The sequence below is a fragment of the Lipotes vexillifer genome, unplaced genomic scaffold, assembly GCF_000442215.2.
Source record: "Lipotes vexillifer unplaced genomic scaffold, Lipotes_vexillifer_v1.1 scaffold628, whole genome shotgun sequence".
In the NCBI taxonomy this organism is placed as follows: domain Eukaryota; kingdom Metazoa; phylum Chordata; class Mammalia; order Artiodactyla; family Lipotidae; genus Lipotes; species Lipotes vexillifer.
Genome location: NW_006779395.1, coordinates 146,370 through 171,102, shown reverse-complemented (window position 1 = coordinate 171,102; position 24,733 = coordinate 146,370). Strand labels below are relative to the sequence as shown.

The following is a 24,733-nucleotide window of genomic DNA, read 5'->3' as shown; positions in this document are numbered from 1 at the left end:
TGGCAGAACCCGCTCTTCTTGCTTCAGAATAGAACTAGGCTTAAGACAGCACCCACTCCACTCGTCCCCTTCCAGTCTGGGATGCATGAATTCTGTGTAAGTCTCATTCATGGGAGATGTTCCGGCAGGTCTTCGAGTGTTGATGGGATAGAAAAATACAGGTGCCCGGAAACATGGATGCTGGAGAACAAAGGATCCCCTCCTCTGGCCAGTGACCTCTCTATCTCCTTCTTCACCTGTCCTGGACAGTCAGGTCATCCTGGTGCACCCAGGACTCAGAGGAACAAACAGATCAACTCAGCACAGACAAGAGGTGTGTGTGCACACACATCCAGAGCATCTTAAAGCCAACTGCGATAGATTCCCAGAGCAGCACGGGTGAGGCTTGTTCCTACCAGTGAGTAAGCATCAAACTTTACATACTATGCAAATACATCATCCGGGGATCTAGTTTAGACGCAGTTCTGGGGCGGGGCTGGAGAGCATTTCTGACACGTTCCCAGATGATGGCCATGCCACTGGTTGATGGGCCACACTTCGAGTAGCAAGGCTATGCTGTACTTGTGGGAGGATAACCAGCCTGTAAGGGTGCTCCCAAGCATGCCGATGGACAGTGGAAGGAGGAAACAGTTAATCGCCACCACCCATCCCTGGGGGCTGAAGATGATTCATTCTCCCAGCTTCGGTTCTCAAATCTGCCCGTCGCTGGGAGAACTTTGAAAATATTGATGCTTGGCTCCCAGCTTCGAGAGGTTCTTACTTAATTTGCCTGAGGTGTGGCCTGGGCATGTGTAGTTTCAAAAGCTCCCCGGGTGGATCTGCTGTGCAGCCAGGGTTACAAATCACTGCCCCAGCTGTAGATGCAAATGGACTTAAAAAGGTTAAGGACTTTCCTTTTTCTTCTTCCATTCTTTATAAATTCATCTCATTCATCTATCATTTTAGGTAAATGGCCAGGAAGAATATTATCATTATCTCTCTGGGTCTTTCTCAGAGGACGGAAAGGAGAAAAGGAATTGCCATGTTCAGTCACCTCCTATCACAGAGTGTAATCCACGGACAGACTGGTAATCTGGGCTCTGAATTTCTGACTCTTCAAAATGTTTTTAGCATCATCTTGGAGAGAAGTTCTGGGGACATGAGGTGCTGAAAAGAACAACAGGGGCAGAGCTGGGAGACATGAGTTGTCCCATGTCCACTGCCAAGCGTCTGTGTGACCTTCCTAACATCTCTGGGCTTCAGTTTCCTCGACCATAAAGTGACGGGGTTGGATGGTGGTGTTTCTAAAAACACTTATGATCAGATCTGGTCTATCTTCCTCCACATGCCCTGTGTTCCTCTGCTGACCCAGAGAACAACAGTCAAATAAACAGAAACCTACTGAAATTCGCCAGGGATTTCCTAGGTTTGTGGCTCTTACTTTTATTTTCCTTACTAATGATAGTTTTTGTCAATGACCTCCAGGGGTCTTATGTGGCAACTCTGACTCAGGAGTGATTTAGGTAACTTTGTGATCGAGATTCTCTGATAAATGACTCAGCAGTACCTGTGAGATTATTTTAGGGGTTCCGATTATAGTTAATGCCTCCATGAGCAGAAGAAATGTAAGCTAGAACTCACCGAAATCTGGGCTAACATTCCTCTTCCTCTTTAAATGATAGCTTATAAATATTAGTAAATCATAAACCAGGTATTAGCAGTGGCTGAAGATGACAAGGAGAAGCTCACCTGAGATTAGCTGCCAGCTGTCTTTCCCATCTAACCTGCATCTAGCTCAGTTGGAGGAGGGAAATTATTAGCCATAAGAGATATTCACTGATTTGTCACAGAGATTTTCTCGAATAGCCACAGCTACTTAAACTTTCTTGGGTTGAGAGTGACGGACTTCGAGTTGAAAAGGCAACCAGAGTGAGAAAACAAATTATTACTCACTGTCTAATTATTTACCTAGTATTGTATCATTAACATGAGCTCGGCCATATATAAAAGCTCTTGGCACTGTGCCCAAGACAGATGGCGTGGTCAATAAATGTTCACTATTACTATGATTTTTATTAATTGAACATTGATTATTTGGTTAAAACTATCTAAATTCTGAAAGCCAATGAAAAATATCAGGCACATAGACAAAAGGTTTACTCAACCAAAATTTGCTAGAAACCTACTCCTCCTGGGGTTCTAACAGCTACGGGTCTGACTTTACACCTAAGATGTAGGATATAGGCAAGGACACCAATGAATTTTCTCTTTCCTAATCCACACAACTTGTTGACCATTCATCAAACGTACCCTGGACCCCATACACCGCTTAATGTGAAACATCTGGCACAGTTTCCTGGCATGTATTTAAATATCAATATATGCTCTTCTGAGGAAATGATGATACAGTCTATGTATGGGCAAGTGCATAACACGTGGAATCGGACAGCCTGAAACATACCCCATGGACCTTCCAGGGATGGAGGTGAGTTTCCAGGGAACCTGTTCTTTGCTCTTACATGGCCCTTCCTGTCCCTGATGGAGGACAGTAACGTAGAAATATCGGTGGCCTAGAGAGCATAGAACTCCTGATCTCAGAACACCACATGTCCAGGGTCACATGCCCCCATGACCAAGACAGCGGCAGAGGTGACAAAAGTCTAAGCCTGTACAATCATCCACTTAGCCACTTTCTTACCAACACAGAAATCACAGCGTGATGACTGGACAGAATTAACCACATCAACTGCCCTAATATCTTCAACAATCCTTCAGCCTTTGATCCTAACTTGCCTCTTGACAAAGGGGGAGCACAGAGCAGATGACTGGATAGGGACAGAGGGAGAAGGGCATCTGAGCCCCCCGGAACCACGGCAAAGCATCCAATGACCTAGTCTCCCTGCCTTCAACTTGCCGTGGCCAAGAGGACAGCAGTGACTGTTCGGTGAGGCTGCTCAGGGAGGATGTACAACCCCATCCGTGGCATTTGCTGCATATTTAAGTGCCCTTGTGGCGGCGCAGGGTGTGTGTTGGGGGGGTAGAGTCTGGTCCCTCGTTTTCAGAAGCAGAGGATTCAGATGCCTGGATGGTTTTGCAGACTTCACCCCCCACCCCCTGATGCATAAATTAAGAGGGTAAGTCTGATTGTTCCATAAAGGCCCCCAGGTCTCCTCGGGGCCGCAGGGTGGGGGGAAGGAGGCTGGGCCGGAACCCCTCCGAGTTGCTTCCCACGGCCACAGCCTGCTTGCTGCCTCATGCTTTGGGCGGCACGTAATAGGGCTTATGCTTAATCTTCGGAGATGAGCCCAGGCCCCCACCTTCCCTCCCCCCACCTTGGACGTGGAGCCCGGAGATGGGGGAGGGCGGGGAGGCCAGCTGGATGGAGACAGGACATTAGAATGCAGATTACGGACTGGGACCAAGAGCCTGGGGATGCAGATAAAGAAGAGAACCCTAATAACCTGAATGTTAATGAGCTGATGTTGGTAAAGCTACACTCCTCTGGAGAAAAGTGTTGCATTTATAATCATTTTGCAAAGCGGTTCCTCTTACCATAACGACTGCCTCTGATCTGCAGCTCCCTCTTAGAGGGCCTGGTGCCAGTCACCTGGTACCCGGGTTACCAGCAAACCCTGCCTCGCCTGCCCACTGTTTCAGGGGACCTTGGAGCCCCAACTCGTGGCAACAGGACCGACTTGCAGATGGGGCGCCCGGCCGGCTGCTGGGGAGGGAAAGCCCGGGCCCAGGCACTCTGGCCCTTAGGTGAGATCGCCGTGGGGCATGGCTAGCAGGAGAGCTGAGGCTTCAGATCTGTTTCCAGTACGGTTGCATGGGGAGCCACGGTGGTCATCCGGAGCTTATCAGTGAAGCCATGGACGGGAACACACTTCCTGCTGGCGGTCCCCTGAAACAGGGGGGCCCAACGGGGCTTAGGGCCTGTACGCCTCTGCCCCGACCAGCGGGGTGCAAAGTCTACAGGTGCCAGAGATGTTGGTCTGAATCTGACTGTCAGCTCCCGGTTACCAGGTGTACAACCCTGGACAAGTCACTCCCTTTCTCTGAGTTTCAGCTTCCTCACCAGCAAAGGGGCTGGATGACACATGCCCCGTGGAGCGGCGGTGACAATGCAAAGTATACATCCCGAGAGCCTCCATCGGGGGGCCTGATACCTGGGCCGCTGACAAAGAGTCGTCACCTTGTACTGATTTTCACTGTTACGCTGTGTTGGCCCCTTGAGTCACGCACCCTGCTCCCTCTGAGGCGCAGAGCATCAGGCCAAAATCCCGTCAGGAGGCCAAGCTTTTGGGGAGGCTGACCCACTGTGACCTCTAATTCTAGTTCTGTCACTGCTGTGCCAGGGGAGGGCAGAGAAGTTAATTTAATCTTCTGGAGCTTCTGTGTCCTCCATATAACAAGGTGAATGCTATCGATACATCACCCCAAATGCTTTTAGGAGGAAAAACAAATAAACATCAGAAAGCCATCTACAAACACAGGCTCACTTATCCATGTGGACTGGCGACAGTGACCAAACAGATAAAGGAAATCCACCGGTAATCCTGGAGCCTCGTCAGGCTGAACACCCTTGTCAAACCAAGGCCGGAAGCAAGGAATCAGACCCACCTGATGGCATTCATTGCCTCCCCTTTCCTTTCTCTGTTCCCTGGCGGAAGGATCATGATTGCTGAGCCCCCTGCTGGTTCTCAACCAGAGGGCAGAGGGAAGCAGATGTGCTGAGAATCTCAAAGTGGAGCGTCACACCTTGGTCCAGATGTGTCTGTACCAAGTCCTTTACAGTCACTAAGCCGCACCTGAAGCGAGTCAAGCCAGAGACATCTATCTACCTCCCGCCTATCTATTTACTTAACCTATCTATCTAGATAGGTTTTCTTCAATTCGATAGGCCACCAATGTAGCCAATGCATAGAAGGCCAAGAACACTTTCTCAAAACTGGAAAGGACTCTAAGAATCATTCCAGTCCAACCACTTCCTTTCTTTGAACGAAGAAAGGACGGGCCCTTGAGTGTTCTGAAGTGCTGGTGGAGGAAGGGGTGGCAGCGCGAATATGCGTTCTGAGTACCGACGGGAGGTATCGACGGCCAGGAACAATAAGAGGACAAGAGAGAACAGTGGCCACGGTGCCCCTTTCTGCAGCCTCCCGCACGTGCTGACTGTTCATCCTTTCATCTCGGTGACTTGTGGGTAGTGAGAGCAGGAATGGTATGGTCCTGAAATACTGCTTTATTATCAGAACAACTTTAATAGCTTATGTCAGAATCCTAATGATGCTTCCTGAGCACCTGCGTACTGTGACGGTCCATGGCTACAACAAGCAGAGGACACATGAAGCTTCTGTCCCCGCCCCCCTCCCTCCCAGTGGCAGGTCTGCTTCCCTTGCGCCCAACCAGACCGCATCCGGCCCAGCAGTGGAGCTCCAAGGCTCCCTCTTATGCCGGCCTCCCTGGCTCCAGCTCAGCCACTCTCTATTTCTTGGTGGCTGGGGAAGGACCTTGGGGCTCCTGGCCAAACTCTCTCCACACCTCCCCACGTCATACGCTTTTTGGTGGCCCAGAGCTGGAGGCTCTGAACTGGCCAGCCCACTTCCACTGGACAGTCTCCTGAGCTGGGCTCAGCTCACACGTGAAAGAGTCAAGCTCTGTCCGCGCGCTAGTCATATTTTGGGTGATGCATTCTCACGGAGACTGCACACTCTAAAGACAGAATTTGGACCCTTTTCCAACTTTATTTTTTAAAAATTCCCCCTTTCATCTGACTGTCATAATCCTTTCCTCTGTGATTCCATCCAGACCTTTAGTCAAATTTATGGCTTTTCCCCACATTCTTCTCTTGAATGAAATCTTATCAACCTGGTGGGAAATGAGATCTGTGTAAGTGAACCAAATATTCCCAACTGAATCTCGACATATCACAGAGGGATGGTAAACTCTGAACTCTAACTATGACTTAATTTTGCCGCTGTGCCATCCATCCCCTCGTGCCTTGACTTGTTACTGTGAGAGACCAACATTCCTTAAGCCATGACACAGGTGACAACGCACATCTGGCCAGGCGCCCGTGCTAGGTCACACGCAGGCTGGCTCTGATAAGCCCTCAGAACCGTCCTATTAATTAGGTTGGTATTTGAGACTACGTTGCTTGCAAAACAAAACTGGAAGGCCTTCCACTGAGTTCTGTTACCAGAAAGGGGTGCAGCTGCTCCTAGTTTAACCCTGGGCTGCCCGCCTCAGCCATTTTCAACTCACCACCACGAAGGACCCCTCATGAGTTTTCTCCCTTAGGCTTCCTTGTCTTGAGAGGGCCATATTTTAAAAGTAACCGGTTTTTCATTTTATACCTAAAACTGGTTTTTCATTGTACACCTTTTATATCAAAGCCATACATCAGTAAGTGCCAATCAAAGTTACTGAACTGTCTGCCAGTCCAAAGCAGAGGTGCCCACTATTCGGGTGGCACTGTAAAACTTTATGGTGGGTGAAATGGACAGTTTCCAACTGCCTTCTTAAAAAAAAAAATTTTATTGGAGCAAAGTTGATTTACGGTGTTAAGTTTCTGCGGTACAGCAAAGTACATATACGTATATCCACTCTTTGTAAAATTCTTTTCCCATACATGTCATTACAGAGTACTGATTAGAGTTTCCTGTGCTCTACAGTAGGTCCTTATTAGTGATCTATTTTATATACACCAACGGCCTCTTATGAAGAACTAAAATATACTTTTTCAGATCCCCTGGGATTGGCCAGCAGACTGGGAAGCACCAGGCCACGGATTTCCTCCTCCCTCCAACTTTCTCGGGGCTAAACCAACGAGCTGACCAGCAACCCTGCCACACCTGGCTGAGACCCATTAGGGGCCGGTTCTACACCCTAAGCCCTTCTTCACACTGGCCTGGCTCCGCAGGCGGGCAGGGGCTTCTGCGCCCACCCCTCCCAGGAGCTCCTCCACGGCCGCACGGTGGCGCTCTCCACCACAGGCCTTTAAAAAGGCATCTTAACAGCAAAGTAAGGTTACGTTTGTTTAGCTTGTATCTCTGCAGGACTGAGTGTTAGGGTAAAAGAACACGGGCGCAGCAGGGAAACAGCTGCTTCGGGGCAGTCCTGTAAGGCCAAATATTTCAGCCCTGGCCAAATTTCTGCAAAGGTAAATCTGAAGAATGTGCACCCAAATCAAGGTGCCCTGATTTCTTCCCCAGCAAACACATTTTATCTGTTGGGCTGCTACCCAAGAAGGCTTCATGCCTACAGAAACTGTCAAGTGGAAACAACGTCTTACAAGCCCATTTTTTTCAGGGGCTCAGAAAGCTTTACATACATTATCTCATTCAGCACCTACTCGTCTCTTAAGAAGGTGGAAAGGCAGGGATTACCATCACTAAATGACAGTTGTCAAGTGCCCTCACACATGCGCTATGAATCAGTCAGCCATGATCCTAAATTGAAGCAAAAACCAACCAACCTACCAACGGGAAGAATTATACAGTTCATGAAGTCAAAGGTGAGAAGGGGTGACTACATTGCAATGAGCAGGCCCAACACAAAATGAGATTTTCTGCTATGTCTTCCTGTATTTATTTGACTGAATTGATATCCACATGTGGACGTGTGTGAATGTTTACCTATCCTGTAGGTATACAGAGATATACGTAATATATAGATCTCTATACGTGAAACAAACTATCATTATATACACATGGAATCACAAATCTACATGTATCTTACATTTTGGAGCATTTGGGCAAAATGATCATTTTTGGAATAAAACTTGACTCCTCTACAAGTATTTTATTAAACTAACTCACTCAGGCATTAAATAACCAAGAGTTATTTATTAAACATCACACATACATAAGCACACTGGCTGGCTTTGTTTTTTGAAGATTTAGTTATAAATATCACGGTAGCTACTGTAGTCCCCAGTACGTAGGATGGTGCCTGGCAAACCATAAAAATGCAATAAATATTTGCCAAATGAAGGTATGAATATCTGTATGTCCGACACGGCACGTGAGTTTGAGGACTCAAATCTGTTCGGAACGATGTTTTGACTTCTATTTTTCCTAACAATCTTTAAAAATTTTTTAATGCTTTAAAAAATAATTTTCATTTGATTAAAAAAAATTGAACTATAGTTGATTTACAATGTTAAGGGAGGGAAGGACTGGGAGTTTGGGATTAGCAGAGGTAAACTATTATATATAGGATGGATAAACAACAAGGTCCTACTGTATAGCACAGGGAACTATATTCAATATCCTATGATAAACCATAATGAAAAAGAATATAAAAAGAAGAATGTCGGGCTTCCCTGGTGGCGCAGTGGTTGAGAGTCCGCCTGCCGATGCAGGGGACACAGGTTCGTGCCCCGGTCCGGGAAGATCCCACATGCCACGGAGCGGCTCAAAAAAAAAAAAAAAAAAGAAAAAAAAAAATGAAGAATGTCTGTATGGGTATAACTGAGTCACTCTGTTGTACAGCAGAGATGGGCACAACACTGTAAATCAACTAACAATTTTAAATAAAAGGCGCCTGAGGAAAAACACTTCTTTTTGATTCAAATGGGATGGTTCGGGGGAAATTTCCATGACATGAAAAGATGGGGTTTGAGAGATTTTTATGATGACAGAAATAATAATGATGATGATAATGATAAAATAATCATCATGGCTCTGAGAACAAAGGCATTAAATACATATTAATAATCAGAAGAGGTGGTTCAGAGTAAATGAGTACCTCAAAAAGCATTACAATGGGCAAACTGAATTTGGTCCCAGTGAGAGCCTTTGCTGTTCTGCTGAAAGAAATTAAGCCCTAGCATTCCTCTCTCAGAGGACACAGGGGAACTATTCCATGGAGAGTTGTGTTAAAGGCTGCCGGGGAGGACTGCCGACCCACACAGGGCCAGCCAGGAAGGGGGTCATTCACGTCATGTGGGTGAACACACGTGGCCCAAGAGGCCATTTTATTTACAGCTCCTTCCTGCTGGATCAGGCCCATTTGTCTTTATCTCTCAAATCTATGTGTCGTTCCCATCTGCCACTGCTAACATGGAGTGCTCTAAACAAATGTGCTCTTAGGGCTGTAACTCCTTAATATAAAGTGCATTTAATAAAACTGGTAGTGACTCTAAAAAGAAAGGAGGAAGGCAGACTCGGAGAAAATGGCTGGAGGAAATTTGCAGTTAATATTTTACAAGACATTTGGATTCTGATTCCTCCTTGCTGTTAAAATTTAAGAGCTTTTTCAAACCTGTATTCCTCTCTGTTACTACATCCTTAATTAAATTAATTTATACGGTGAATGCTCTAACGATACTGTTGGAGATTTTCAATCAAAGAGCCTTATTGCTAGAGACAATGTGTGTGAAGACCTTGAAAAAAGAATGGCATAAGGCCTAGCGCTGTCACTGGCACAGGGCTATTTGGCCCTGACATCTGATTACTGAAGAGATCGTGGTAGTTTTCCTGTGCCTCCGCTGAGGTCGTTATTTTATTTTTTAATTAAGCTAAATTAGGTCAGTGAAAACAAAATGAATCTTGCAAGTTGCCTTCACAAGGGTTTTCTCTCTCAGAAACACAATGGCAGACGATGATGTTTCTACTGAATAATTCTACCAGTGAGGCTGTGCCTGCCTGAAACCCTAAACAAAGGAAGCTATCTCTTAGCCTGATGGGCTACGTCGTCAAAGGACAGGCAATCAAGATATGTCCAAGAACGCAAATGGCTCAGCTGTGGAGAAAGTCTAACAAGTTGGTACCAAGGCCAATGGTTCAACAAGCTCTGCCTTCTGTGCAGACATGGTCACAGACTCACTAGGGATCTCAAGGGCGCGTGTGTGACTGTATAGCTTTGTTGCCTGGCACACAGCAGGCACCCGATTATCGTGAGTGATTTGTTAACCTAATGAAATGTCAGTAATAAATTAGGCAGTGTGCCTAAGATTTGATCTGTTGCGTATGTGTCAAACCACGATTTGTAGAGCAGAGCATGATCAAACCAGGGGAAGGACCTCCCCACCCTCCGAAGCTCATTTCTTGCTCCCTGTGTTGAGCTCCTGAATTTTCCCCCTTAATTTCTAATAGTGTATTTCTAGGATTTATGTTGAGCATTTCAGAGGATGTAAGACCCAGCGTCTTTCTCAGTCACATGGTAAGAGACAGGCTTGAGAAATGTGTCCTTAATGCCTCTGCACTGCTAAGTAAGGCCCAGATGCTTTGCCCTATACCTCACCACAAAAAGGGTCTCTATAATCCATACGTGACGTGGGAGGAAGGGTGCCTTTATATAAAAATCTGAGAGCAGACACATCCAACTGCATAAATGAACATCCCATCAGGTTTTCTTCCTCTCCCATACTAACCAAGTTCTTTGTTTCTCTCAAGAATGATAGTCTCTCAACATTCACCAAGTTTGGTTGCGTGATGAAAAGTTCCATTATGACAAAACACATCAACTGCAAAAGAAAATTAAATAGGGAAAAAAACCTCCAACCAAACACCCAGCACTATTTGATCTTGTTTTAAACAGAAAGTCGTGGACACTTTAGAAAAAAAAAGGCAGCAAGTGCATTTTTAATGGATTTTATCCACAGGAGAAATGATTACAACCAGAAAAGCTTTAAAGTGTCAGCTGGTGATGCATTTTTCTTTACCCCTTTTATTTTTATTCAGAAAGAAACTGAAGGCATATGGCAAAGTGCATCATTAATTTCTTATTAATTTCATAATACGAAGGCAACCAGTTAAAATAGTAGTGTTACAACTTTAAATTACCGAACTCGCTTGGTATTTAATGAGAGAGTTAGCACAGCAGGGATTCTGTTAAATTAAGTTGTTCCTTCACATCACAGTGGGAAAACAGGTGTATATTGGTTTAGAATTATGGAAATGTTGACTAATTCCAAAGCTTGTAATCAAACAGAAAGGCACCCTGTAATATTTTTTTTCCCCAAGAATATGCATTAATCTTTTATCTGGTCCCTTTGCTTCCTGCCCACCAAAGCACCCAGCTGATAGGAAACCACTTTCATGTTCTTCCTGGAGCTGTTAAGGGTGATGCTGATCAGATAAAGCAATACATAAATGCAAGATGTGGAACTCTGTTCCCAGGCACCTAATTTGAAATGGCAGATGTAGCAATGCCGTGCGCACTGTGAAGGCTAGGAGCTTACAAATCAGACCTGACTTCTCAAAATTTTCATTTAACCCACCTCAAGTAACTGGGCATAGGAAATTGAACTGGATAAAAAGAAAGCCGAAAACAATCCACGAACCATCTTTTCCAAGCCCAGATTTCTTGTCCTTAATCATATGGGTTTTTCCAAAATCACCAGCCCTGACTTCTGCATGCAGAATGTTTAAGGCGGAAAGGAGACATATGGGCAACATTTTTTTTTTTTTTTTTAAATACACAAGATGCTATTTGTTTGCTGAGAAAAGGGTCAGAGTAAGATGTCCCAAACGGGAGCAAACTCATCAGTCATTTGTAGGTTTTTCAACATGGCCCATTCATCAGATTACTTCTGGGTTTCTAGGGAGCATCTTCACGTATGAATACTGCATGTTAAGAGCTATGTCCCTCTCCTAGTGGAGGTGATGAACTCAAATTAACCAAACTCTGCATTAATTTAAAATAGGATGTGATGTGCCTCTATACACCCTAAATACTAAGTAACAATTTATCATCAAGTAATTTTTTTAAACATACCTAGAAGGGATTTTGTACACTAATTACTGTAAAGTATTTCTTTCTAAAAGAAGGAATACCAAGTGGGTTTTGGGGTGGATTAGGAGCCTGGGAAATAAAAAAAAATTTTTTTCTACCATTGCCAGTAATTGTTTAACTTGGTTGCTTCGTTCAATACTGTAACCTAACGCTGCAACCTCCTAGAATTTACGTTGGAAAAATTCCATTTATACAGAGAATGAAGCTGAAATGATACTTAAAAAATCATTAGGCAAAGCAATTAGACCCAGTAAAATCTCCGTTACTAAAAACCACCTTAGAAGTTTCAGCGAGAAGTACTTATATTGAATTGCGAGGGAGAATTCTGGCATCACATTTGCTTTTCTGAACCACTGTCTCTCTGATTTGCTCACACAAAAAGGGGAAAACCAAAGTGCTGTGATTTGAGACCAAGGTTCATAACTTATTACTTTTTTGTTATTACGAAGCTAGCGTTTTGAAAACCTTCTACTGTCTTGTCACTAAAATTTTCAATGGCGCTAAGGTGAATCAAACAAATGCTACCTTTTCTGGGGGTGACAGGGTATCAAATGACTTGTGTACACAGGTTAGCACGACAGATGAATGATAAAAAGTTAGAATTATACGCTGAAAACATTAGGGACATCACGTTATCTTTCTTTTGCTATTATCAAACCAGGTTTCAATAAAATCATCAACATAGCACTGATTACCAGAGGTTCTTCACTATCACCTACGCAAATCATTATGCTATTAAACTAACTCATCCCTGATATTTGAGTCAACAGGGAAGATATCCCGACAGCACAGAGAAATTTATACCAGCATACGCTAGATAAAACTGTCACAGCCCCCCAGAAATCACATATTCTGATGAAGCAGCTATAGCCCACATCAGTTCATTTCTAGTGAATGGTACCAAGCATCCAAAATTACTGGGAAGGAAATGGAAAAAAACTGTAAGCTTTGTATTTTCTGTTCTCTATCGACATGAAGCCGCAAATTGGGCATTAAAACATTGACTTTGTTAACCACCATTGACGGTTTAGAAACCATTAGGAGGTTGAATATTATGGCTGTGCAGGGTACATTTTTGTCCTTTCAAAAGAAAAATCTAAGGACTAAATTTGAAAAGAGGCTCCTGGTGAGTAAAAGCTTTTCCTTTTCCATTTGCTCCTCTTGTGCGTGTGTGTGTGTGTGTGGAGTTTCCCCCCGATTTGAAATTGCAGCCCACCCAGTCCTCTTTTCAGCCACTGCGAGCCAGTGGGGTCACTCTGATTTTCTAACCAGGGGACATACTCTCTGAGAGGTCTTTCTGTCAGCGGTAATGCCAGCGTTTCTTGAGGGGCTGGCCAGCTGCTCTGGCTGCTGCAGGGGGGATGGGAGGTGGGGTCAGCACGCCCTCCTCAAAAGCCCAAAGTCATTTTTGGCACTAAGAGCCCATCACTAGAACCTTCAGTTGAAAGGACCATTTTCAAGCAATAAAGTGATTTTGGTACAAAAGTAAACCGACTCACCCCAGGTAAAGTTTTAATATTGTGCAGTGCATTCTGGGCCTCAAGTGCAGCTTTTCTTGTATAAAATGTTACGAAACAACAACCTACAGAGAGAAATGAAAAGGTTTTAGAAATTTCTGTGAATGCTTTGCTTCGATATAATGGAGACTGGGGCGAACGAGTCATCTACTTAAAAGGATGCACAATTTAAAAATAAAGTGCACGGGAACAGTAATAACAGCTCAAGCGTTTACACAGCGCCTTTCATCCTAAATCATATTTATTAGCTTTTCCCCACTTTGGGGAGTCAATTTCGAACTGTGCACCAGCTACGGGGAATCCAGCTGCTGAGGAACGAGGGCGGGAGGTGGCGGGTGGGTTGATAGCGGGACTGGCGGTGCACCCACGGCACCCAGCGAAGTGCTTAATCACAAGCACAATGGCAAAAACTTACATCGACTATCATTTTCTTAAAGAATATCTCTAGAACGTCACCCTTTTAAAACACTTTCTCAACTCCAAGGTTTAGACAGCTGGATGATAAGCTCCCCAGGAGCTGGGATTGTGCTTTATTCTTTTTAATTTCCACCATAGTACACAATGCAAAATTCCATACATGAAACCATGCAATGTTTGTTCGCTGAAATGAAAGACTCTATTTTAACCAATTGAGAAAGTAAGCTATGATGCAGTGGGCATATGCTGAAACATGTTTGCAGACTCTGTCCCGTATACTAAATACGGCTGTGGTATGTCAACTGGTAACCTCCTGACTCCTCGTTTCTCAGAGCTGATCGGAGTCCAGGCTGAAGGCCCCTCCAAGAGAGACCGGCATATACCCTCTTCCCACCCAACTCCCTCCACCAAAGAAAATGGTCTTGAAAACTGTTTACATTCCTTCTGCATTCTAAAGGATGGCTGACCCCTTCTTCAACCTGTATCTAAATACATTGGCTAACATATGTGGTTAAACCAGAGGAAGATACCGGTTAATTATCTATTAATTAACATATTGCTTCTTAGCACAATCAGGCTTAGAAAAAAGGGAAATAAACTTAGGAAATTAAAAAAAAAAGATGCTGCCTCTGACCTGGGCTGCCTTGGATGAGTTGGGTTGAAAAAAAATAAAAGCAGAGAGATGCAGTCACCCAGATTGTACGTACTTCACCCTGGTCCTTATCCTAATGCTTGGAGAGATGGAGAGAGCCTTGAGAGGTCCTCAAACGCCAAGTACAGCAAGTGGCATGAGAGAAATTCACAGCACTAAGGCATCAACATTGGCTCTATTTAGGGGAATGACGTAAGTGAGACCAAGAACAGAAGAAACGTGGCACAGCTGGAGAGCAGGAAGTTGGCACCACAAACCATCAAAGGTTCAAAATCATACACTGGCATCTACTTTTCAAAACAAAACTCATTCAAAGGAAGAAAATAAAGTACAATACCATCCATACAACATTCCAAAATGCATATGCTTCCTCCTTATCTGGAAAAAGGAAACTTGGACCCTTGTTGCCAAATACTTGGTTTCACTGGAGTCTACTGAGATTAAATATGTAAGACCTCCACCTCCTGGACAAAGGAGTATGATCATAGCTCCTCGGCATTTAAAAAACTCCATGCCTCCAAGGATCAGAAACTCTTAGAGTCTATCATTTGCATGAAGGAGGGATACGAAAATTATGAAGTGTCTTTAAAGAATCACAGATAGAGTGTTCCTTTTTATATGAGCTTCCCACTTCAGCTCTTTGAGTTCTTTGACCAGAGTTCATTTGGCCATGCTGCCAGGTGGTAGATTTTTTTCCTGAACTGATCAAATTAATGTGTGATTTCCAGCTTCAATGGCATAACCTAAGCCCAGAAAAGCTATAGGAATTGCTTCACATCAAGGAATGATTTTAAACAGCAGAGTCAAGTCCCAGCTTCCAGTATCCATCGTAATCACTTTAAGAGGAAGAAAAATTATATTCCCCTAGGCTTGATGCAGAAAGAACAGGGAAAGAAAACCATGATGCAAAAGAATATTTAAAAAGAGAATGTATAACTGAATCACTCTGCTGTACAGAAGAAATTAATACAACATTGTAAATCAACTCCACTTCAGTAAAATTAAAAAGAAAAGAAAAACAGGGAAAGACATCATCTCTGTCTTCCAAAAGCTTCTAACAACCAGACTCTGAGTAAGTTCTCCTTTCTCTCCCCTTGGCTTCTGGGGTGGGCTTCTGGGTAAGAAAAGCAATGAGGACGCTCTCAACTTCAATATCGAAGCTACAAAATCTGATGCTTTCAAGCAGGTAGATTTTGAGGGTGTGATACTTAGAAAAGCAACAGAAGATTTCGGATGCAGTAGAAGTCATAAGGCAGTTTGCATGCCTGGAAAGAAGGCAATTAAGGAAGAATGATCTCAGCAGAAGGAAAACAAATGCCAGTCTGGCCAAGCTCAGAGCGAAGAAGGAAAAGTTGAGGTCGGCCTAAAAGAACAGTGTAATGACAAGGGGAACGGAAACTGTGAATGACACATGGTAAGATAAAAGCAACGAAGAATAAAGATGATGTAAACTGAAGGAATCTTGTTGTTGGGCCACTGTGGACCCAACACATAGTGGTCTCAGGAATAAAAAAATCCCTTCCTGCCTTAAACACCCAAACAAAATCCCTACCACTTCCCACGGCCTGAAATTCCACTGGGAAGGTGCAGTTCATTTGCTGTTTAAGTATTAAAATGCTACCCTTGAGGAAGGTAATATGTAATTGTTCCTAGCTATCTACACCTTGAATTTGGCAACTTCAAGTGTTTCCCTTTTGAACAAGGCTCCTAGTGAACACAAGGTGGTTTCTGTGTTTGTTTTGTTTTGCTTTGAGAAAGGGCAAGTTTGAAGCTGATGTCTGAGCAGCGTGGGATGGGGGTGAAGAGGGGCAAGAATGCAGAGAGGAGTCTTAATGGACAGAAGGGAGATGGAAAGATATTCCAAATCTCAAACTCTTTCCAATTTCTTCCAGGGTCCACTCTGCCTATGCAACTGACGAGGTAAAATCAGGGATTTGTCACTACAGATCCTCTTTGAACTGTGCATAGCTTCGAACTCTTTTACTCTAGTCCCATCTAAACAAAGACCTTGGAAGAACATGCCCCTTGAAGCTCCAGTTCTAGCTGTAATACATAGAAGAGTATCCTGGACACCACTGGTGATACACCTAACCCCTCACTGCTCACCGACCCCTAACCCAAAAGCTCAGCTCCATAGGCACCATGCTTGGCAAGTAAACTTGGGACCTTTGAAGGAGGTATCCCATCTCCAGGTGGGCAGAGCCCCAAGGCTCAGTGAGTAGAGCTCGGGCTGAATTTCTGCCCCAACTTGTAGCCTCAGCTGGGCACCATCATGCAATGAACCACTCGCACCAACACGGGGGATCTGGGGGACTCTCACCCCAAGACTTCTTTTGGTTTCCCACATTTGGTTCCTGAATGACTCAGTGGAAAATACCTTACTTCCTCTATACCTGAGTTACTTTAGCTGCATCACCCCTAAAGCAGTGAATAAAAACCAGGTCTGGGGACTTCCTTGGTGGCGCACTGGTTAAGAATCTGCCTGCCAATGCAGGGGACACGGGTTGGAGCACTGGTCCAGTAAGATCCCACATGCCGTGGAGCAGCTAAGCCCACGTGTCACAACTACTGAGCCTGCTCTCTAGAGCCCACGAGCCACAACTACTGAGCCCTCGTGCCACAACTACTGAAGCCCGCGTGCCTAGAGCCCGTGCTCTGCAACAAGAGAAGCCACCACAATGAGAAGCACACGCACTGCAATGAAGAGTAGCCCCCGCTCCTACTTGCCTCAACTAGAGAAAGCCTGTGTGCAGCAACAAAGGTGCAGTGCAGCCAAAAATAAATAAATAAAATAAATTTATTTAAAAAACACACACACAAAAACCCCCAGGGCTGCCTACCACTCCCTCCCCCTGAAAAAAAAAAAAAAAACTACGTGGATATATATAGCCAAAAGGTTTCATTCAGAATAAATTTTTTTTTTTAAACAGTCAAAATTATTCCTGGGCTTCCCTGGTGGCGCAGTGGCTGACAGTCCACCTGCCGATGCAGGGGACATGGGTTCATGCCCCAGTCCGGGAAGATCCCACATGCCGCGGAGCGGCAGGGCCTGTGAGCCATGGCCGCTGAGCCTGCGCGTCCGGAGCCTGCGCTCTGCAACGGGAGAGGCCACAGCGGGGAGAGGCCGCGTACCACAAAAAAAAAAATTCCTTCCCTTTCTTGGCTAAAAATGTCTTGCACTTCATTTAGCACGCATACTAATTGACTTAATAAAAGTAATGTTTCATTAAGTTATCAGAAAATCTGCGGTAGAAATACTCCCAATTTCAACATTCATCTTAGAATCAGCCATTTATGTTTTTCCCCTGATGGGACATGAGTCTGGACACTTCCAGAGTAAGAATGTGTTTCACAGACTCTTGCTTCTATGAGTACTCTCCCAGCTAAACAACCACAGGCTTTTTTAGTAGTCAATCACTTGATATACTCACTTAAAATCTTAGACCTCACACCAGAGGGCCCACATCACAAAGGGGATGAGAACCAGGCAGGAGTGAAAAAAAATAAAAATAAAAGAATAAATAAAAAAAATAAAATCTTAGACTCATTGACTTGCGGAGATCATTTCAACACAGGAAGGGAGAAATATCATTAATGTTTGCCCTGAGATGGTGCTCATCATGGCAAAAGGCCAGGGAGCGACTCTAGATTCTAGAAAACCCGTGGAGGTGCAACAGGGTTGGAATTTTCTTTCCTGCCTACCCTAACTGGATGGACAGCTGTTAAGGGAACCACCTGGCTTTTAGATTTCCCTGCACCAGCTGTAACTCAGGTCTGAAATTTACCAGATTTGTTTGCAGGTCAGCTGCAACACCAGATGGCCCAGCAGTCTGATTCGGGGAACAGACCTCCCTCCTCCAACCAGGCTCTGCTTCCAACATCATGGTAAGGTGGGTGGTTAAACGCCGACAACAGCCCCGGGCACTCTTCAATGGTCAGCGGCTGTGACGTGCACCCGAGGTGACCACCCCTCCGGTGTCAGCATCGCTCCCAGAATCCGCTTTCCCTGCTGCCTGTGGAGTGCAGAGCAAGGCCCGATGCACATCACAGACGGGCAGCCTGCCACCTGCCAGGGGACTCTGGGGATGGTCAGAGCCGAATGCTCCAGCCAGGCTCAGCCCTCCTGTTTTCTGCTCTGTGCGGCTTCACATTTTTCTACGCTACCCGTCTGACATAGTCTCATAAGCATTCGCACCTTATAATTCTTGCCACCTTTATCCCCTGGCTCTGGAGTTTCTGCCACGGCAGCAGCCAGCTTAGGAAAGATAAACATGATGTCCCACATCCAGGTGACTTCGTGGCATCTCACTTTCCAAGAGTTTCAACAATTCACTGTGTTAATAAGAGCTCTGGATTTCAGAGCAAAAAATTAAGAAAATCCATCCGTTGCCATGTCTGTTTATCAGGTCCATCCCCTTACTCCCCACCACGGCTCTTTAAATTCACAGGTAGAACGGGTTAGAGGGTAGAAGTCGAGAGGTGATTCCAGAACCAAATATCAGTGTTTCAGGCCCATACAGAGCCTAACACGCCCACTAGTGATGACTCCTGTACTGAACCCCAAGAGATGCTGCTGAGTCTACATACTGCATGGGGTATCACATGAAAGCTCACTGGCCATGACCATCTCCCTGTGAATTCATTTTGCGGCTCAACTTTGACCACCTGGCTGACCCCTAGGAAGGCCACTTAAGACAGATCTGTTTGGATGGGAAAGAAGGTCTAGAGAGAAAGGTCCTGGGGTGCAGAGTGCCCACTGTGAAGGCCACCGGTGTGAGGCCTCACTGTGAGCACCTCTGGATGGTCAGGAGGCACCTAGGGGACACTGGGCCCCAAGGGAATGAGTCAGGGGGCCTGGCAGCTTTTGATGGCCCCGATTCCCACAGGTTGGCAAGTTCAGCAATCTGGTTGCCCATGTTCAGCTTATAAAGCAATGTGTCATCAGGATCATAACTGTGTGATATGATTAGACCATCTTGTACCATAAGTTGAGAATGGTAATTCTCAGAGATGCCAAGAGCTACCTACTCCAAATAGGGTAGTTGGTGTCTGACTATATTTCCTCACAAATATTTTCTGCAGCCATAAAAAGTTCCCTCAGGTATTCTGCTGGCTTCACTGCTGAATAATCTGAGACACTGTGATGAGGTTTCTGCTGTTTCCAAAGATAAAGCCTCAAAGAAGACAGGCCAATGGTCTCTCTACACACGTGAACACACACACACACACACACACACACACACACACCACACTCACACACACACACCAGTAGTGTATTTAAAGCCATCAAGAAGACACTCAACTTTACTGAAAGACTTTAATTTTAAATGATCAAGTAGACTTATCCTAAAAGGAACCATCTGGATTATCACCAATCTTTTCAAACCACAGCTGTTTCTCTTGGAAAAGCCTAACTTGGAAACTCTTGGTAATAATACTCACAGGGAAAAAAAAAATGCACTACTTAGGTAGAGATAACCAGTTTATATCATGGCCTGTCCTGAGTCAAACAGCACTTAATTTACATTCTTCCGTGTGGAGGGTGGTGTAGACACAGCCCGAGAGAATGGTACAGAGATCAGATTTTAAAAGTAGTTCTTCCCTGAAGAAAACTGACACCGTACTTGTTCAAGAAACTTCTCTGAGGTTACCAAATTGGGGAGGAAGGAAACTAAGGTTTGATGCTCTGAAGACACCATTTTATAAAAAGACACTTTTAAGTCTTTGGCTCTAAAATGCGGACAGCATGGTAGTTTTTTACTCTATCTGTGTGTTTGTTTTAAAGAATCCAGGTATGAAGATGGGAGGTCAGTGACTTGAAAGGTTTGCAATTATTGAAATAGTCACTTGTCCGCTGTGGGGTAGAAATTTCAGATCACATGCCAACAGTTACACTCTCAATGGCACAGGAAGCCAGCCCTACGTATGGCTGGTCTAGTGGAACATTCCTCACGATTTTCCTGGAGCCACCAGCTCCCTCTCCTTGAAAGGTTGCTCCCATAAATGGGAGAAAGGGCCTTTCTTGGAACGTTCTCATCCTGACTGTTAATACTTTTTCTGCTGCAACTCTTCAGTAATATCTTAATATGGGAAACTGTGGAACATTTTCTGAAATACAAACAACTAGACAACTTGAGGATAGAGGAGAAAAGGTGAAAGAATGATTTCCCACAGTGCTGTGGCCAAGCTGGTAAAATAAAAAGTACTCTTCAAGTTCGGAGCTTCTGGTGTTGTGTACGTGGACACCTGTCTCCCCAAGTCAACTCTGTCCCTGGGGTATAAAGAGGGGTCCATCCACGTCCTCAAGGTCACTCAACATCTTGTACAAGAAATCTGCATCACTGTCAAAACCTACACAAGTAAACACTTGAAAACAACCACAGAAAAATCATGTGCTGATTGAACCCTGTACGTACTTCTTTAAAAAAAAAAAAGGAATAGCCCCGGCAGAGAGATTCAGTTCAAGCTGTCTTTGAATTCAAGACAGCAACAGGGTCAGCATGGTGTAAACTGAAAATTCCTTTAAAGGCTGCCTTTGAATTCTAAGGGGCCGTCAGATCAAGAGACCAAGGCCCTGCGAGGCCAAATGACTGAACCTGCTACGGTTTTTTTTCTTCCTGTGAATGAAGCTCTCTTTTGTCTACACATTTGCAAGCAAAGCAAGTGCCTCCTTTACACAAGTCCAACTGCAGTTGGGATCTTGGCTTTGTGTTGAGTCAGCTGCACAGTTTAAGTCAAAAGAGGACGGACTTCTCAACGTTGCTTCCCCTTATCATCTGTTTTCTCCCCCGAACTCAGTCACTACGTAGAGAATTTCATGCTTCCTCGAAGGTTGTTGATCTCAGCGGTGCACTCTGTGCTCAAGTGAATCTCCCACATGCTAAGTAAGGTTTTGACTATCAACCATGGGCTTACCAAGCCAAGACCCTTGACTTTCAGTTTCTACAAGGCAGTTAAAGGTTCAAAAAACCCCATCAAAAAATCCCCTGAATTAAATTGTTAAAGTAAACTTAGCACTGACCTTAAAAAAAAAAAGTAGCCTTTCAGGGGTCTAGAAGATGACGCTCAAGAGTCTTGAGGAGGACAATGGCAAAATGCCATCCTTCCAAAGAACACAGATGCTTCAGGAGGCAAACTGGTCCCCTGGAGAATCACGGATGGATCCCCCTCCTCAGCGTAAAGTCCACCCCCCCAAAAGAACTGGCACTGTCGGTTAAAAACCACATCCAATGCCCTGTTATTAACTTGGGGCCTCCAAGGTCCTGGGTCTTTCTTCTTTCTACTGTGTCCTCAAAACATGGCTTGCTTTAGAGGAATGTAAGATGGGACTTAACACGTAATGCTACTGATGTCACAAGCTGCATTTAAAATTCAGTCCCCTGGAACCCTCCTACGCTGTTGGTGGGAATGTAAAACGGTGCAGCCACTATGGAAAACAGTATGGAGGTTCCTTAGGAAACTAAGGTTAGAGCTACCATATGATCCTGGGCATACATCTGGAAAAGATGGAAACTCTGATTTGAAAAGATACACACACCCCAATGTTCACAGCAGCACCGGTTACAACAGCCAAGACATGAAAGCAACCTAAGTGTCCATCAAAGATGAAAGGATAAAGAAGACGCGGTACATATACACACAATGGAATACTACTCAGCCATAAGAAAGAATGAAATTTTGCCATTTGAAGCAACGTGGATGGACCTAGGGATTACTATACTGGGTGAAGTCAGACAGAGAAAGACAAATATTACATGATACCATTTATATGTGAAATCTACAAAATAATAGAAGTGAATTTATTTATAAAACAGACACAGATTCACAGACATAGAAAACAAACTGATGGTTACCAAAGGAGAAAGGTGTGGGGAGATATAAATTAGGAGTATGGGACTAACATATACACACTACTATATATAACATAGATAAACAACAAGGGCCTACAGTATAGCACAGGGAACTCTATTCAATATCTTGTAATAACCCATAAGGGAAAAGAATCTGAAAAAGAATCAATTAATCTATCTATCTGCCTATGAACTCTATGTATCCATCCCATCCATCTGTCACTATCTATCTATCTACCTATCTTTCTGTCTATCTGAATCCCTGTGCTGTATACCTGAAACTAACACAATACTGTAAATCAACTATACTTTAATAAAAAAAAAAAATAATAAAATTCAGTCCCCTGGCTGCTAAACACATTTATGTATTCCCTAGTATGATTTCCTTATCGTGGCCCCTCTGAACTTGGATGCTGCACCAAGGTGGTTGTAATGATATCAACTGAGATATCAAGGAAAAGAATTTTAAAAAGTAGCGAAGCAGAAATTCCTTAAATGGTAAGAACCTGCAAGAAGATAAAAGGGTTTTGTTTTGCTTTTGTTTTTGCTTTAAACTCAAAAGTAAGAAAAATAAAATTAGAGGAAGTTAACGTGTCATCTTTCTCCTGGCCAAAAGCCCACAATCACACAAGTAGCTCAGAGCAAAGGCAAAACCATCCACATCACGAACGGTTCACAGCCACCTTCAAAGTTAATGCCTATCATAGGAGAGTTTGTCATGAACCACCCCTGATAGGTTCTGCTTTCCTCTGAAGGATCCTCAAGAATGCTTCAACCTCCTCTCATGTCACTGAAAATGTCTTTTTACACCCCAGACCTCTCCTGTTTTAAACTTCTAACAGTCTTCTCTAAGATAAAGCACTTTTTCCCCTCTCTATGTAAAAGTGGGACTTCCAGAGTGAGAATAACAGCTACCCAATACAAACGCCACATCCTGTAGAAATCAACTTTTAATGAAACCGTATCCAATTAGCTTATTTTATAGAGTTTCATATAATGGGCACCCTGATGTAAAAAGTAATACCATCTGGCCATTACCTAGGAAGCAGACGGAGCCGTCATTCTGCTTTCAGTATCTGAATTATGTGGACAACCACTGTTTGGCCCACCAACTGCAATCCCAAGGGAATCCCCAGGGAATTTCACTGACAAAGCAGGAGCTGTTCTTACGACTTCTGGCTGCCTAGGGCGCAGATTCTATGCTCCTCCAAGCACGCCGACTCATGTCCCCAGCAGGAGGACCCCTAGACAGTAAATCAGTGCCAACTTTTCAACCAGGGAGAGAGCGCTGATCTCACGGGCCTCCGTGCAACCCCGCACCCTTTCCTCAGACTCCGCACCTGACATGCTGGGACCACAGTCGGTTAATTGGCCACAAGATCACAATCTGCCCTGGTGACTTTTCTTGAAGGAACCATCTCCTGATACTCCCATGGCCCTGTGAAGTGAGGCACGCTCTCCAAATCCTCTGCCAGGCAAATGGAGTTTCTTTCTTTTTTTGACCTAGATTAAATCTACCGCATTTTTAAGCCTTTCGGGAAAGCAACCAGGAGGGATGTGCATGGATCTGTGTGTACTGCAATACTTCCTCACCAATTATTATGTAAATCCCAACAACTGCAGGACACAGATCGAAAAGATATCAAGGGCAAAATTGCTGGGATCTGCTTTTTCCCCTTTCCCTGGGCCTCTGAAATAAGCCACTTAGGTTAAAACATTTCAGTGTAATAGCTGTAAAAGTATCTGAAGAAATTTAAAGTCACCCCTTTCCCCTGATGAGGCAATCACTGCGCCTGGCTGTTTCTTAAAGGCTCCCACTCTGCTCTAAGCATTGGAAGGTGAGTTTACGGTGCCGTGCGTGTTTGCCAAGGAGTCATGGGGACAGAATGTAGAGGGCAAGCAGTCTCCTTTGTTAAGAAATGCAAGGGAGTAAGCAAACTGTGGATTTGATTAATTTGTATTTTTAAAATATTAATTCTAGAGTAGGAGGGAGGGCTATATTTTTTCTTTCAAGGTAAGAAGAAAATAGGTTGAACATGACAAGCCAACAAGAAGGCCACACTGGGTGGTCTCCCTCAAGTCAGTGTGTCTGGCCCCAATTCCTGGGCTGGTCAGTCCCCCAGGAGTCTTGGTGGCAGAGAGGGTTCTAGGGGGCATGGCAGCAAAGGCTTCTTCTCCAAGGGTCCAGAGGATTGAGCAAGGCCTCAGGCTGAGTTAATCAAGATACCTTGACACAGATTAAGGAAGGTGTCCCAGGGTTAAATGTGGTAGAAGACAGCTCCAATTAAAAAGGATTTAGTTTCAAAAGCACCGAGGGACCTCATTAAAAAGAAGTTTCTAATATAAGGTTATTGTGTAGTATGCGTTCTCTTGGGGACAGGATGGCGTTATAATTAGGAGTCTGGTGGCAATGAGAGTCATTTTCCTGTGATTCTCAATTCAGCACACTAGGCCATGAGATGCTTCCTGGCCAGACCACTCTCTCTCCTTTTTTTTTTTTTTTTTTCTTCATTTTTTGGGGGAAGACTGAAAGCACCAAAGAAAAGTGTTAAAGGAAACAGAGCAGGAAGATAAAG

At 44.4% G+C, this 24,733-nt stretch overlaps 1 protein-coding gene across 4 annotated transcripts in view; it reads right to left on the bottom strand.

Moving 5' to 3' along the window:
• The window catches only part of CELF2 (CUGBP Elav-like family member 2), a 165,539-nt gene that overhangs the window by 100,476 nt on the left and 40,330 nt on the right, over nt 1-24,733 (bottom strand). For 3 of the 4 annotated variants that reach the window (XM_007452568.1, XM_007452570.1, XM_007452571.1), the window contains one exon: nt 13,221-13,303. The exons of the other annotated variant lie outside the window; for it this stretch is intronic. In XM_007452568.1, the coding sequence (XP_007452630.1) occupies nt 13,221-13,303 (83 nt within the window). The remainder of the gene's footprint in view (nt 1-13,220; nt 13,304-24,733) is intronic. 4 annotated transcript variants of the gene reach the window in all.